The 12,526-nt window shown below is 46.7% G+C and overlaps 1 protein-coding gene across 6 annotated transcripts; it reads left to right on the top strand.

Annotated features, from left to right (window-relative positions):
- Positions 1-452: 452 nt before the first annotated feature.
- tmod1 (tropomodulin 1) lies at positions 453-11,983 on the top strand. Of its 6 annotated transcripts, XM_057036319.1 has the most exons (13): positions 458-985; positions 3,799-3,851; positions 3,963-3,995; positions 4,116-4,249; positions 6,468-6,624; positions 7,065-7,181; positions 7,941-8,030; positions 8,394-8,524; positions 8,619-8,726; positions 8,873-9,016; positions 9,105-9,249; positions 9,750-9,849; positions 10,349-11,983. In XM_057036319.1, exons 4-13 carry the CDS (start codon positions 4,127-4,129, stop codon positions 10,365-10,367), a joined length of 1,134 nt encoding a protein of 377 aa, XP_056892299.1. In that variant the 5' UTR covers positions 458-985; positions 3,799-3,851; positions 3,963-3,995; positions 4,116-4,126; the 3' UTR covers positions 10,368-11,983. The 6 variants fall into 6 exon arrangements, with proteins under 6 accessions (XP_056892297.1, XP_056892296.1, XP_056892298.1 ...); XM_057036317.1 differs by lacking the exon at positions 10,349-11,983 and having other exon boundaries at positions 453-985; positions 4,117-4,249; positions 9,750-10,325; XM_057036316.1 differs by lacking the exon at positions 10,349-11,983 and having other exon boundaries at positions 453-985; positions 3,963-4,023; positions 9,750-10,325.
- Positions 11,984-12,526: the final 543 nt, after the last annotated feature.

The following is a 12,526-nucleotide window of genomic DNA, read 5'->3' as shown; positions in this document are numbered from 1 at the left end:
GGATGCCCTTTGCTGCTCATACATATGACTTTTTGTTGTTTGAAATAATACATTGCATTAGTTAGTCTATCACTAAAAACGTAGATGGTCAGTCAAAGAGCTGGACAATACTGGGAACCTCTTTGGCGGAAAAGGGGCAATAAGGGTACGTGCCTAGGGCGCCATCTGCTGGAGAGGCCCCCCAACCACAAAACAAAACTTGGAATAAGATTTTTTAAAAAGGAACAGAAAACTAAATTCTCACGCCTTTGCAGCAAGGAAGTGAAGGCGGCCTGATTCATGTTATCCAAATGATATTTTTGTGCTTAATTTTGTCATTTTAGCTTAGATTTCCTAAACGTTGAAGACAGAAAGTCTGACACATATTCAAATACATCAATATTATCTGACAATGACGTCCCTGCATTTGCTTTGGCTCAAAATTGGACATGAGTTCATGTCAGTCTGTGGCCACTTTTCACTTCAGTCAACGTTACATTTAGATAAAACTCTTATATAGTCCTATTTCATAGGAGTTATACTGTACATATATATGTCATTTTTATAACCCTGGGTTGGTTTTCTGACATCACTGATAGGGGAGCCGTGTCGGGGGGAGGAGGGTCTCCATGAGTCTACTTTGCCCTTTGTGGGAGAGGAGAAGCAGCTGCAAACCGACCTGGGACGAGGTGCAGGGAACTTTGGAAGCACGCGGGAACCGTCAGAACTCGGGATTATTTTGGGGTCATGGACGCTTTGCTTTAGTGGAGGTTTTTTTTTTTGGCTCTTTGGGGTTTTGTTTTGGGTTTTTTTATTTTTTTTTCTCGTGTGTGTGGTGCGGTTGCTGTTGCTGGTGGTGCGTTCACGGATTCCCGGCGTGTGCGCCTGCAGCAGTGCGGAGCCGAGCAGTGCGACTCCAGGCGGCTCTGGAGGAAACCATATCTGGTCAAACTATTCGTTGCTGTCACCCAGCGGGACCGTCCGGCTATAAATAGCACTGGAGGAGGTACGGAAACAAATAAAACAAGTTCAAAAAGATAATGTACAAAAGTAGACAGTCATATTAATGGTGATTTATCAGTTTAAATAACACGACCCGCGGGTCAGCCTTTTTTTTTTAAGGTTCTAGGGAGGTCATAGAGGTCTTTCAGTAGCCATTAGGCCTCCTCCATGTACTGCATTTATAAATGTTTTTTATTAATTCATATTAACATGTGCATAAGTGCAGATAGCAAGTTATTCTAGACTGATTTTTATCGAAATAGCCAACAACAGATAGTCAAGTTTCCAGTCAGCATGTCCTGTCAGATGCCGTCAGTTGTCCTCCATTTGTGCTGGCTGTGTGACCCACTTACTGCCCATCAGTGCGCAGGGAGCACCGTGACTTTTGGGAAGTTCTATATTTCCCTGCTCTCCGGCAACACACAATTGTTCCTCTAAACATTCTTCCAGTATCTACATGATGCATTCATGGGTCCTGCCAAGCTCTGGGATTCCAAATCCTAAAAGCCAGAAGCCATTCCTCTTGAGAAACTTAGATCAGTTTACAAATTTCAGCCCCTATTTTTTTAAAACAAACTTTTTACTGCTAGTCTGATTCTAATCCGATATTAGGATCACGTTTGATAGCTTTTATAAAGCAGTGAAAGTGGAGAGAAGCGTGTGGAAGTTTGACCTCTACCGTCCTGACCTCAGATCCCCGACTGCATGTTAACGTTCTAACGTTCTTTACTCCGTGATATACGACGCCACGTTTATCCCCACAGTAAGGACACGGCGGCCGTCATGGATCAGAACAGTGGGTCCAATATCTAACTTGTTGGCTCATATCACCCCCACACATGCAGACCGGGTCAAATATGCCTCCTCTAATGTGTCACACCTGTGTTTGAGTGGACACACGGGGCACAAAAACACGCCATCTGACGCTGTCCTGTGCATTAAGGGGGGGGGGGGGGGGTAGCAGACCTGTTGGCTTGTCAGCTGTTCTCAACTGGGTCATTTCAGAGAACATTGCAATGGCAACAAATGTTCCCTCGCCAGCCGCTTTGGACAGATACCATATACACATGTCATAATAAAGCCTCGCTTCCAGCACCGCTGATGATAAACAGCATAAATTATGACGCCGGCTGTAAATATGCTCATCCTGGGCTTTTGCTACCAGGAGATAAACCATTTTTATTGCCCTTGTTCAGCTGCTCCTGCGCCTCCACGACTCAGGATCAGGGTTTTTATAAATGTTAATTAGACCATTTTTTTTGGTTTTTATTTGCCAATAATTATTGTGTATGATGAATAACTTTGAGTTATTCCACGTGCAGCGCAGGTAGGATTCCTTCTAACGCTATTTTAAACACATTAACCTACATTTTCCCACCCCCTCTTCTATTTACCCTCCAGTTCATGGGGTGCAGTGGTTGTGATTTAGTTCTAGTTAAACCATCGCCACTTTTATTGATCATTGATTTTCAACGCCTTCATTTCTTTTGCCCACAACGATGTTCCAAATATTCTGCGAGCATGAGATTAACGATCTCGCACCGGGACGACCCCGGTCCGACTCATCTGCAGCTGTTTTTCTTTCCTGCCCTCCGCTGAAGCAGGAGCTTGGAAAAACAGGCGCTGGTCTGTTTGATATCATGAGAGCAGGTTGGAGTCCTCCAGTGTAGCATTATTTGGATCTCAGCCCAGTTTTTCATCTTTGGCTTTAGAAACCTGTCTTGTTATGGTGCTTAGAACAAGCAGAACAAAAGAACCCCCCCCCCCCCCACACACACACACACACACTGTTAATAGAAGAAGAACTATTTTATTAAATTAGGAATTTTCTGTTATTATGCAGTTTACATGAACATTCAATAGAGCCACGCAGTCATTAAAATGAGACGATTCTGTTGAGCGAGCTGCCCTTGACAGCATTTGAGGGTTCAGCACCTTGCTCATGGGCACCTCGGCAGTGCTCCAACATGGTTTTGGCACCTCTCCTGCAACCAGTTGAACCGAGAGCCCTCCCAGTTCCAGGTAATCCAGTTTCTCCACGTTTTCCTCGTTTAGCCAGTTAATCCATCATCAGTCACACATCAACAAAAAGAAAGAAAGGCCCTGAGGCGATCAGGAGGGGAAATAAAAACTTTTCCTGACATTAAATCTTTAGATAAAATGCACATTAAAGGTCCGTCTTGCCTTTTCTCATAAGTATTTTATGCCCCAACAAAATGGAGCACTATTAATAATAAATTAGTCATGAATAATCTATATTAATCCACAGCAGCCCCGACTAAAAAGCAGTTATATTTATAGATGGAAACGATACACTCTTCATATTTTTATCACACATGATGTGGCCTCGGTACCAGACTAGAGAACCCACCTACATCTCCCGGTCAGTGGATGCTAACATCAGCATTTAGCCGTTTCTTATCAAATGAGGTGTCTGTAAAATATGGATCACATTCTGGTGGAATCTATCTCTGTTAGCTCAAACTCGGCCGGTTCCGATGTTGGTCTCAGAGCCCGGGCCTGTGCGCACCCCTGAACCAGTGTGACTGACACGTTTTCATGCAGAAATGTCGAGTTCAACATGCTGCATCACTTGGAACACGTCTGTGAAAGCAAATTCTGAGCACTGGGTGGTGAATTGAGGATTGTTCTCAACGTGGCTACATTCATGCAAATAACCCTGAAGTTGTGTGTGTTCAGTGAGTTCTTTGGCCACAGACAACGGTGAACTGTACTGCGTGTACTGCGTTCTCCTTGTATGAACTATTAATCTCTCTTCTCTCTGCTTCTGTCATCTCCATGTTTCTCTGTTTCCAGGAGCTCTGCTGTCTTGGCTGCGACCGCTGTTCCTGATCTGGAGGAGGTGTGAGGTGTGTGCGCGGTTTCTAAGTCAGATTAATGGACTGTCAATGACATCATGCCAAACTGTTTATTCCATATTACACTTATGGATGCCTTATCTGCAGCTTTCCCATCCACAGATATAGATACCCTCTTTTGGTGGGCAAATCAAGGTGAGGACGCATTTAAAATCATCTGATTGTGAGTGTTAGCCTACATTAGCAGCAGCAGCTAATCTCATCATCGGGAAAGGTTTCCTGGGACAAATCCTTTGTCTTTTCCCCATTTTGCAGGTGTGTCCATCATGTCCGTGATGAGGAAGGAGATGGAGAAGTACAGGGACATAGACGAGGATGAGCTGTTGAAGAAACTCTCAGAGGAAGAGCTGCAGCGATTAGAGGATGAGTTAGAGGAGCTGGATCCTGATGTAAGTTTGGAGTTCAGTTTCCCCATTTCACTGGGTTTGTGTGAGGAGAGTCCCCTCATGGCCCCTGATGACTCTATCGCCCTGTGACGTGTAAAATATACAATATTCACTCATAAATGTGAGATATGTGGGTTTCGATTGCACAAAGGTCGCGTACATTTGTGTCGTTTCCGTTTTTTTTCGGATCTTTCTGTTTGGACGGATGCAAATGTTGACGCTTGTGTCAAACGTCTGGAGGAGTATTGATGGTTGAGTTCAGCCTGGAACGTTATGTAGCTCTCTTGATTCTGTTGATCTCCTGATGTTCTTTTGAATTTTCGAGTCATTTCCCGTGTGAACCCTAAAGGGAAACTTTGTGGTGGATGTTGCTTTTCATACTAAGGGCATTTTACAAAGTAAATGAATGCGGTAGTTTAACCCGCACCCACTCCACTTGTACTAGTCCTGGTTTCACATTTTTGGTGATGTGTCTCTACATCGCAAACATCCGCTGCCAGTTGCGTCCCTTCAGTGATGCATCATGGGACGTAGGTGGGAAGATCAGCTGTAATATCTGTCTGATGAATGCCAAGGTTCTCATAAAGAGACTGGAGTCCCCCTCAATGCCAAGGGGATGACTGCAAGGGTATAAATTGCAGGGTTAGCGTGTGCGTGTGGGTGTGTTTGTGTCTGTGTTCAAGAGACTGATGCCAGCAGTGAGAAACCAGAGGGGCTGGATGACGCAAGCCGAAGAAAGACGGAGAGACAGCGCATGTGTTCTGACCTTGTTTGCGTCTGTTTATGGGGGCAACCTCTTACACAAGCCTTAAGTACCTGATTTGCTTTGAAACGCACATTAAACCTTCCCAGCAAGACCTCCCCCATCAGTTCCAGTAAGATACTGAAATAACGTCCCCAATAAAGCCTTGATGTTGTTTGAAGCTACATTTTTCAACAACAGCTGCCTAATTTCCAGAGTTATACGTTTCTGGCTAACCAAAACTAAGATTTTCACATTTTTAAAGAATTTCCTTTTGGGTTTTATTGGCCCATTTCCCACCAGGATTGTCCGAGGGACTCGATTTGGGACAGAATAGGGACAAAAATGGGCAGTTTAACTTGGTTTGGTTCACGATAACACCTCGTCTTTGATTGCAGACCAAACCACGAGGACTCTATTGTTGCGCAAGGTCACTACATCTGTTTGATCCACTTCGCCTCTTTGGTCCACTTCCCCTCTTTGTTCCTCTTCCCCTATTTGGTCCACTTCCTGTCTTTGGTCCACTTGCTCTCTTTGGCTTCTCTTTCGGTGGACCAGAGTTCAGAGGACCAAAGTGGACCAAACAGCCGCATTGCAAAACAAATCTGTGAAACATTGCGTTCCAGCCCTGGTAGATATTAGACAATTTCCCATTTTAGGAAACCAAAATGAGGCAAAATTAACAATTGTTGGAGAAATGTAGCTTGTACATTATGTATCCTCCATTCACGTGTTCACAGCAGCGACTGGTGCAGGTAGAGGACAGGGCAGAAAGGGTTTAACACTGGTAAAAAATAACGTTGTGCCTGTTATCTACAGATGAAAGTGCATGTGAGAGAAAGCACACAATGGCCATCGTGTGATAAACCGCTGGCTATAATCCCAACCGATAAGTCTCCTGCAGAATGTCCCCGGACCACCTTACAGAGAGGATTGTGAGTGAATTAGGCTGAGAATTATGAGAGGAAAGAGGCCTCTTGGCGCCGAGAGCACAGATAAGATATGAAACTATAAGTAGCGCTTGTATGAACTCACCGGTCAAGGTTGCTTAAAGCGGCAAAGCTGTGGGAAACTTCTGGCTCCCGCCTTGAGGCTGCGGCGGAGCGTCTGAGTGATGTGGGACCGGGACACCCCAGGGTTTCATTGTGTATTTTACATGTTTTCCTTGGCTCAAATCTCAAAATGTGTATGTTTTCTTTTTAACCGTGATCTATTTTACTCTGTTTACACAGTGTATATAGAATTCATTAGCATTGTCAATGCTAATGAATTCTATATACACTGTGATGGTTAAACACTGTCCAGATGGTTCTTGGTTCTCGAGTTGGAGCTGGTTCCTGTGTTCCTGTGCTGCAGCCATTTTCGACGTGCGTCCCATGAAACCACGTCCCTACTGACCTTGTCAACATTAAATGGCGCCCAGATAGTCAATATGCGTTTTAATCGACCGGCTGTTCGTCCGTGTTTTGTCCTGCTCAGAACGCGTTGTTACCGGCTGGATTGCGGCAGAAGGACCAGACGAAGAAAGCTCCCACAGGGACGTTCCAGAGAGACAACCTGCTGGCCCACCTGGAGAAACAGGCCAAGGAGCATCCCGATAAAGAAGACCTGGTGCCGTTCACGGGGGAGAAGAGAGGTTGGAGCTTTTCATTTGTTCTGTAAAGCTCATTTGGCTTTGACTCGTTTAAAGCTCCAGCCAAATGTAACCAAATGAAGGGACCTCAGTAGCATGCGGGTCCTGTCCTCAGGCTGGACACAGCCCGCGTATGTGACACATACCAGACGGGTCTTTGAGAAACTCTAGACAGTCCTGCTGTTGCCACTGTCGTCATGGTCTTTGCCTCCCTGCTACCAGAGCTCAGACACGCAGGCGTAGCAGAGAATGAGGCCTCCCGCCGTCAGTCGGCAGGACCACAGGCTGGTTCAGGGGTGCGAGATGTTAGCAAAACATGGATCAACCGAGCTATGCAAAAAATACCCCACAAAATGTGTGTGTGTGTTAACCTGGGAAAGATGAGAGCACAGCAGGCGGTCTGTGACGCAACCGCGGTGTAATTTTCCGTCCTTGCGTTGCAGGGAAGGTCTACGTGCCGAAGAAGAGGGTGGACCCGATCATCGAGAGCGTGACCCTGGAGCCGGAGCTGGAAGAAGCTCTGGCCAGCGCCACTGACGCTGAGCTCTGCGATATCGCAGGTGACGGCGCCGCGTTTGTTGATAACTCCGGTCACATTTGTGCATTCAACTCTTGATCTTTGAGACTCTTTAACCGATGGAGTGTTTAAACAGGCCTGGATGTGATGCTGAACCTCAGTCCTCTTTATTTTGTGGCCCTAAAGGCGCTCACAGCCCCTCGTTCATCTACTTTGCCTTCGTTTTAATCTTCTCCTTTTCCTCCAGCACTCCCTCCTTTCCTTTCATCCTCCATCCTGTCAGTCCACCCATCACCTCCACCCCCCAGGGTACCTGCACACTGCATCTCACTTGTGTGGAATGATGACCTTCTGCTATGTTAATGTTTGTATGTGTTCAGCAAAAGCATCTTTGGTGTTCTCATTCTTAAAATACCATTTCCTCCCAGTCCCTCGTCTATATGATGTTACAGTACGCCGCATCCATCCTCCGCTTGCCCAAATAGCAACTTGAGCCTAAATGTTTTTGTTCCTGCATACTGTTCTCGTACACTTAATCTCTCTGGCAAAAGGTTTTAATTTATATTAAGTGACCAATAGAAGAGGAGAGACCTTTTTATCATATCTACTGTTGCCAGACAGAGAAGTGAGACTTTACAGATTGAAAGAGGCCAATAAATCAACATCCTGTGTAATTGTGATGCATTGGGAGGGGGGGAGTTCAGGTTCGTCAGGTTTGAATGTTGCTGAGCCTTAACGTGCATGCTGGTGCCGCGCCCACGTGTGTCGCCCTTTGACCCCCGTTGTTCTTGATGTCTTCCAGCCATCCTCGGCATGCACACCCTGATGAGCAACCAGCAGTACTATGAAGCCCTGGCCAGCAGTACCATCGTCAACAAGCAAGGCCTCAACAGTAAGCACACACACACACACACACACCACACACACACACACTTATATATATACAGAGATTTAACAGTACATGCAGGAACAACCTTCTCTTCTTGTCTAATCATTGTGAAATGTATTTTTTATACAAGTGACAGTGTCCTTAAATAGATCTCATACTTTAAAGAATCTCTTAGTTACAAAAAAGAAAAACATTGAATCTGAGACAAGTAAAGTGACGCCATGTTGGCTGGATCTTTGTTCCTTCTCAATCAGATTCTTTGCTAGCTGTTAGCACTATACTGATGCTTTCACCTCCAAGAAAAACAACGAGGGCCGGTTGTTTTCAGATTATAATCACGTCTTCCCGTAAACATCTGTGATGCAGGTGTCATCCAGTGCACCCAGTATAAACCAGTCCCCGACGAAGAGCCCAACTCCACCGATGTAGAAGAAACCCTGCTGAGGATGAAGAGGAACGACCCTGACCTGGTGGAGGTCAACCTCAACAACATCAAGGTGCCTGCGTTTGGGTTTTCTATGGTTTTTTCTTGTTGTTTTTTCTTCTTTTGAGATGTGATTAAAAGAAAAGTGCTTTTTCCTCCTGGCTCAGAACATACCCATCAAGACCCTGAAGTCGTACGCCGAGGCCCTGATGAAGAACACTGTGGTGGAGAGGTTCAGCATCGTAGGAACCAGGAGCAACGACCCTGTCGCCTTCGTGAGTCGGATAAATCCCCACTTATTTCTCACTAATCTGCATATAAATACAGCCAATCGATTTGTCTGTGCCCCCCCCCCCCCCCCCCCACCACCACCACCACGCTTCAGGAAAAGAGGGATTTAAAGAGTTTGGTGCTTTTCCAGGCAATGGCGGAGATGCTGAGAGTGAACACGACGCTGAAGAGCCTGAACGTGGAGTCCAACTTCATCACGGGGACGGGAATCCTGGCCCTGATTGAGGCGCTGCAGCACAACACCACGCTGCAGGAGCTGAAGATAGACAATCAGGTGTGCGTGGTCGGCGGCGCGCCCCGTCCCCGCTGCCGCGGCAGATCTTTTGGCCTGATTCCTCTCCTGGTCTCTCCTCTTGCCCCAGAGCCAGCCGTTGGGAAACAAGGTTGAGATGGAGATAGCCAGCATGCTGGAGAAGAACACCACGCTGTTGAAGTTTGGATATCATTTCACCCAGCAGGGCCCGCGCTTACGGGGCTCCAACGCCATGATGAACAACAACGACCTGGGTGGGTAACCCCCCACCAACACACACGCACGTACATGAAGACACTTTAATCGGCAGTAAAAAGGGTTTACGAGTGATACCGGTGGGATTCTGTGGAGCTTTTCCTCCTGTGATGTTGATTTTGGCGTCAGTAGCTGTTTCATCCATCAGCGCGGACAGTTTGTCTTGAGTATTTCTCCTCCCGTCGGGCTTAAGTGGGGCTCCACCACGAGCCTGGCAGTGATGTCATGGCCTGCTAACGTTTTAGGGCAGCCAATCAAAACAGCAGCTTCTCCCGTCATGACATCAGCTCTAAAAACGTGTGTTTGACAGCGTCGGGTGGGAGAGAATCCCGCTCCTAATGAATAATGTCATACTTGGACTGGATTTTTGTTCTTTCAGTGTGACCAAAGCCCAAAAATGGTCCTTCTACTCGAACGTGTCCATCTCAGATGTGTTTAAATTCGATATTCGGTTGTGCGAATGTGCGTCTTATAATCCTGTTTCAACGTTTTCTCGAAGCCCGGGTCGTCAGGTCAGAGTCGGACGGCTCCTTCACCCTGACGTTGTCCGTCCCTGAGCTGGAGAGGGCCTTCGGGAAAAAGTTCAAGTCTAAGACTAAGTACAAAACAGAACGAGAGCAGCTTCTCGCACTGCAGCACTTCGGCGCTCGGCCTTTTCCTCCTGCCAATCTTACCTGGTTCCTTTCCAGACCACCAGAAAGTTCTGCTGCCACCGTCACTCTTCCGCCGGTCGTCCTGTCGCTTTCTTCTCCAGGCTCCTCTGCTGTCTCTGTAGGCTGCACCGTTTCTTTAGAGCCTGTTCATCCTCTCTCAGGCACCATTTGGCACCTCGTTCCTCCCCCTACAGGCGGAAGGCATCTTTTATCTTTCCTACCTGTTATTTTCTCTCTCCGTGCTGCCGTTCCAATACAAAATGCTTCTTTCAGCTCCTTTGCTTTGATAAAGGCTACGATTGTGGACCTTCTCTGCTCTGGCTTCAGTTGATGATGATGTTGTTGTTGATGATGATGATGATGATGACTTTTTCCACTTTCTTTTCTCCTCACCCTTCCTTCCTCTGCCCTTTCCCCTGCCATGCCCCCCCCCTCCCATCTACAGTAAGAAAGAGAAGGCTTGAGGGAGGGCCCATCTTCCCCAAATGTCGGACGAACGTGTAGCAACCAGGGATCCTCACAGCTCTCCGCCTCTTCTCCTATGACCGTTCCCCGCCCCCCCTCCCCCACCCAACCCGCCGCCGTGTCGTCCTCAGCCTCTCACCGATGATGTTCCCAGGCCGTGCGCGCTGTATCAGGTTTAAATATTTAAGGTTTGGAGCCATTCTCTGAACTTTTTTTTCTACTTTCTTTTTTTAAAGGTGTTGAAGGATTTTTTTTTTTAAATAGACGAATCTGAAGCCTTCAGTGCGTTCAAAAAAAGCGCTTATTTTCTGCTTTCCTCCTCCGGGTTCTCCTGGAGGAGCGTGCAGACGGCGGCCCTCTGAAAGGTGACGGGACGCTTTTGCTGCCTTATTTCCGAGCGGAACGGATTCTGTTTGCTGATGCTGTAAATGAGCTGCTCTTGTTGCTCCTGTTGTCCTCCAGCTCAAAGGAGTTTGGCTGCGAGTAGTGCTGAAAAAAATACTAGTGTTGAATTTAAATTCAGTGTTTCGTAAACCTCGGAGAGGCGCTTGACGTTCTCATGTTCGATATAAGCTTCAGCGCAGTCGCTAAGCTATAACGGTAACGGCCGGCTAGCTATTGTGACATTTCCTATGCAAAGAAATACTTGACACACCAGTGATGGATGGTGCTGGATCGTTCGGTCACTCACAACCAAACGGTTCTGTAAATTGTAAAAACACCTTCGCAGGAACAGTGTCAGCAAGTGTCACTGATTTCCTGATTTCCTCGGCTGGAAATGTTGCACTAATTAAACGAGTCGGATTGCGGAGCCGCTCCACGTGAATGTCATCTGAACAGCAGCCAGCTCGGCTTGGATCGCCGCGCGTGATCAAAACCGGCAACTCTGTTGAGGCGAACGCGAACTTTTGGACGCCTCCGTCCGCCTGGGGATCGTCGCCGATCCGCGCCAGGCAGATTTAACATGCGAGGATCCGTCGGTGTCTTTACAGCTGTGGGAATGTGCTGAACTGTTTTATTGATTTAAACAAAACTGGCACCTTCCACGGCTCCGTTGGCCCCCATGTGACCTTAAATCATCCAGTCAACCACACGGGCTTGTGTCAGTGATCCGGGTCTGATCCCTTTAGAGCTCAGGCCGTCATCGCAGGAACAATATCCGCTCATTTCCTTGCTAACTTGCCCGCCAAAATGTTTGGTAGAAAATGAGGACAGGGGAGCTGACTGTTGTTGCTGTTTTTGGATTAAGAAGCGGATTCACATCCCCTCGCTCCCAGGCTCGAAGACGTCCAGATAAGAGCACGATTGAGGCTTAAAGTTGCCCTTATTGATGTTATTTAATAGCACCCTTTTGCCCCCCCCCCTTTTCATCAATCATGTCGGTGTTCAACAAAACTTAGCCGCGGGTGGATTTTTAAGTTTTTAAGTACTTAAATGCAACGTGCAAAGAGGACAAGGACTCCCGACACTCGACGTGTTCGAGCATTGTTATTGTCCGACGCTGACATTTAGTCCTCGACGCCTGTGTTTTGGGGTTGTTTTTTTTTAGATAGTTCACTGTTGTTTTTGTGTTTCTTAGTTTGTTAATGGATTGAATAAAGATTTAAATTAATCCCGTCTCTTTCTCACCAGTGATTTGCTGTTAATTGCACCACTGATGGACTTTAATGAGGAAACCAATTGTGTTTGTAACTTTGAAAAGAAACTGAGCAGAGTTGAAGTGCGCTGTCATCTCGACACGATAGCGCCACCCTGTGGTCAACTAAGAAAGTAGCTGGGTGGATGAGATCAGCCAGGCGGAGGCTGCAAATACAAAGTCAAATAAGATTTGAATCTTTTATTTACGTATATATACAGCAGATTCAGAGCAGCTTCTGAGACTTTAAGAGATTTTAAAGGATCTAAAAATAAATTACTGTCTTTAAAATGATCTGGAGGACTTTGGGAACAGCTGCCAAGAAGCCCAGGTCTGTCTGTGCAACATCAGGAGACACCACTAGGGCTAAAACGGGTCTCCAGAAACCCCGAACGGGTCATCAGGGGACCTCCTGCTGTTGATCTGAAACTGCAGGCTTCTCCAATGGGAAAGCGACTGCACACATGGGAGTAAAGGAGGAAAACTTTGCTCTTAAAGTAAACCAGGAAGCTCAGACCACAG

Source organism: Takifugu flavidus, chromosome 6 (genome assembly GCF_003711565.1).
Source record: "Takifugu flavidus isolate HTHZ2018 chromosome 6, ASM371156v2, whole genome shotgun sequence".
NCBI classification, from domain to species: domain Eukaryota; kingdom Metazoa; phylum Chordata; class Actinopteri; order Tetraodontiformes; family Tetraodontidae; genus Takifugu; species Takifugu flavidus.
The sequence above is the reverse complement of the archived record's forward strand: the minus strand, read 5'-3'. Positions and strand labels throughout refer to the sequence as shown.

What these genes read in the sequence shown, in the direction of transcription:
- tmod1 (XM_057036317.1), top strand. Translation starts at nt 4,127, where the DNA reads ATGTCCGTGATGAGGAAGGAGATGGAGAAGTACAGGGACATAGACGAG. An exon ending in TGAGCTCTGCGATATCGCAG is followed by an intron (nt 7,182 to 7,940) that starts GTGACGGCGCCG and finishes GATGTCTTCCAG; the next exon opens with CCATCCTCGGCATGCACACC. An exon ending in TCAACCTCAACAACATCAAG is followed by an intron (nt 8,525 to 8,618) that starts GTGCCTGCGTTT and finishes CTCCTGGCTCAG; the next exon opens with AACATACCCATCAAGACCCT.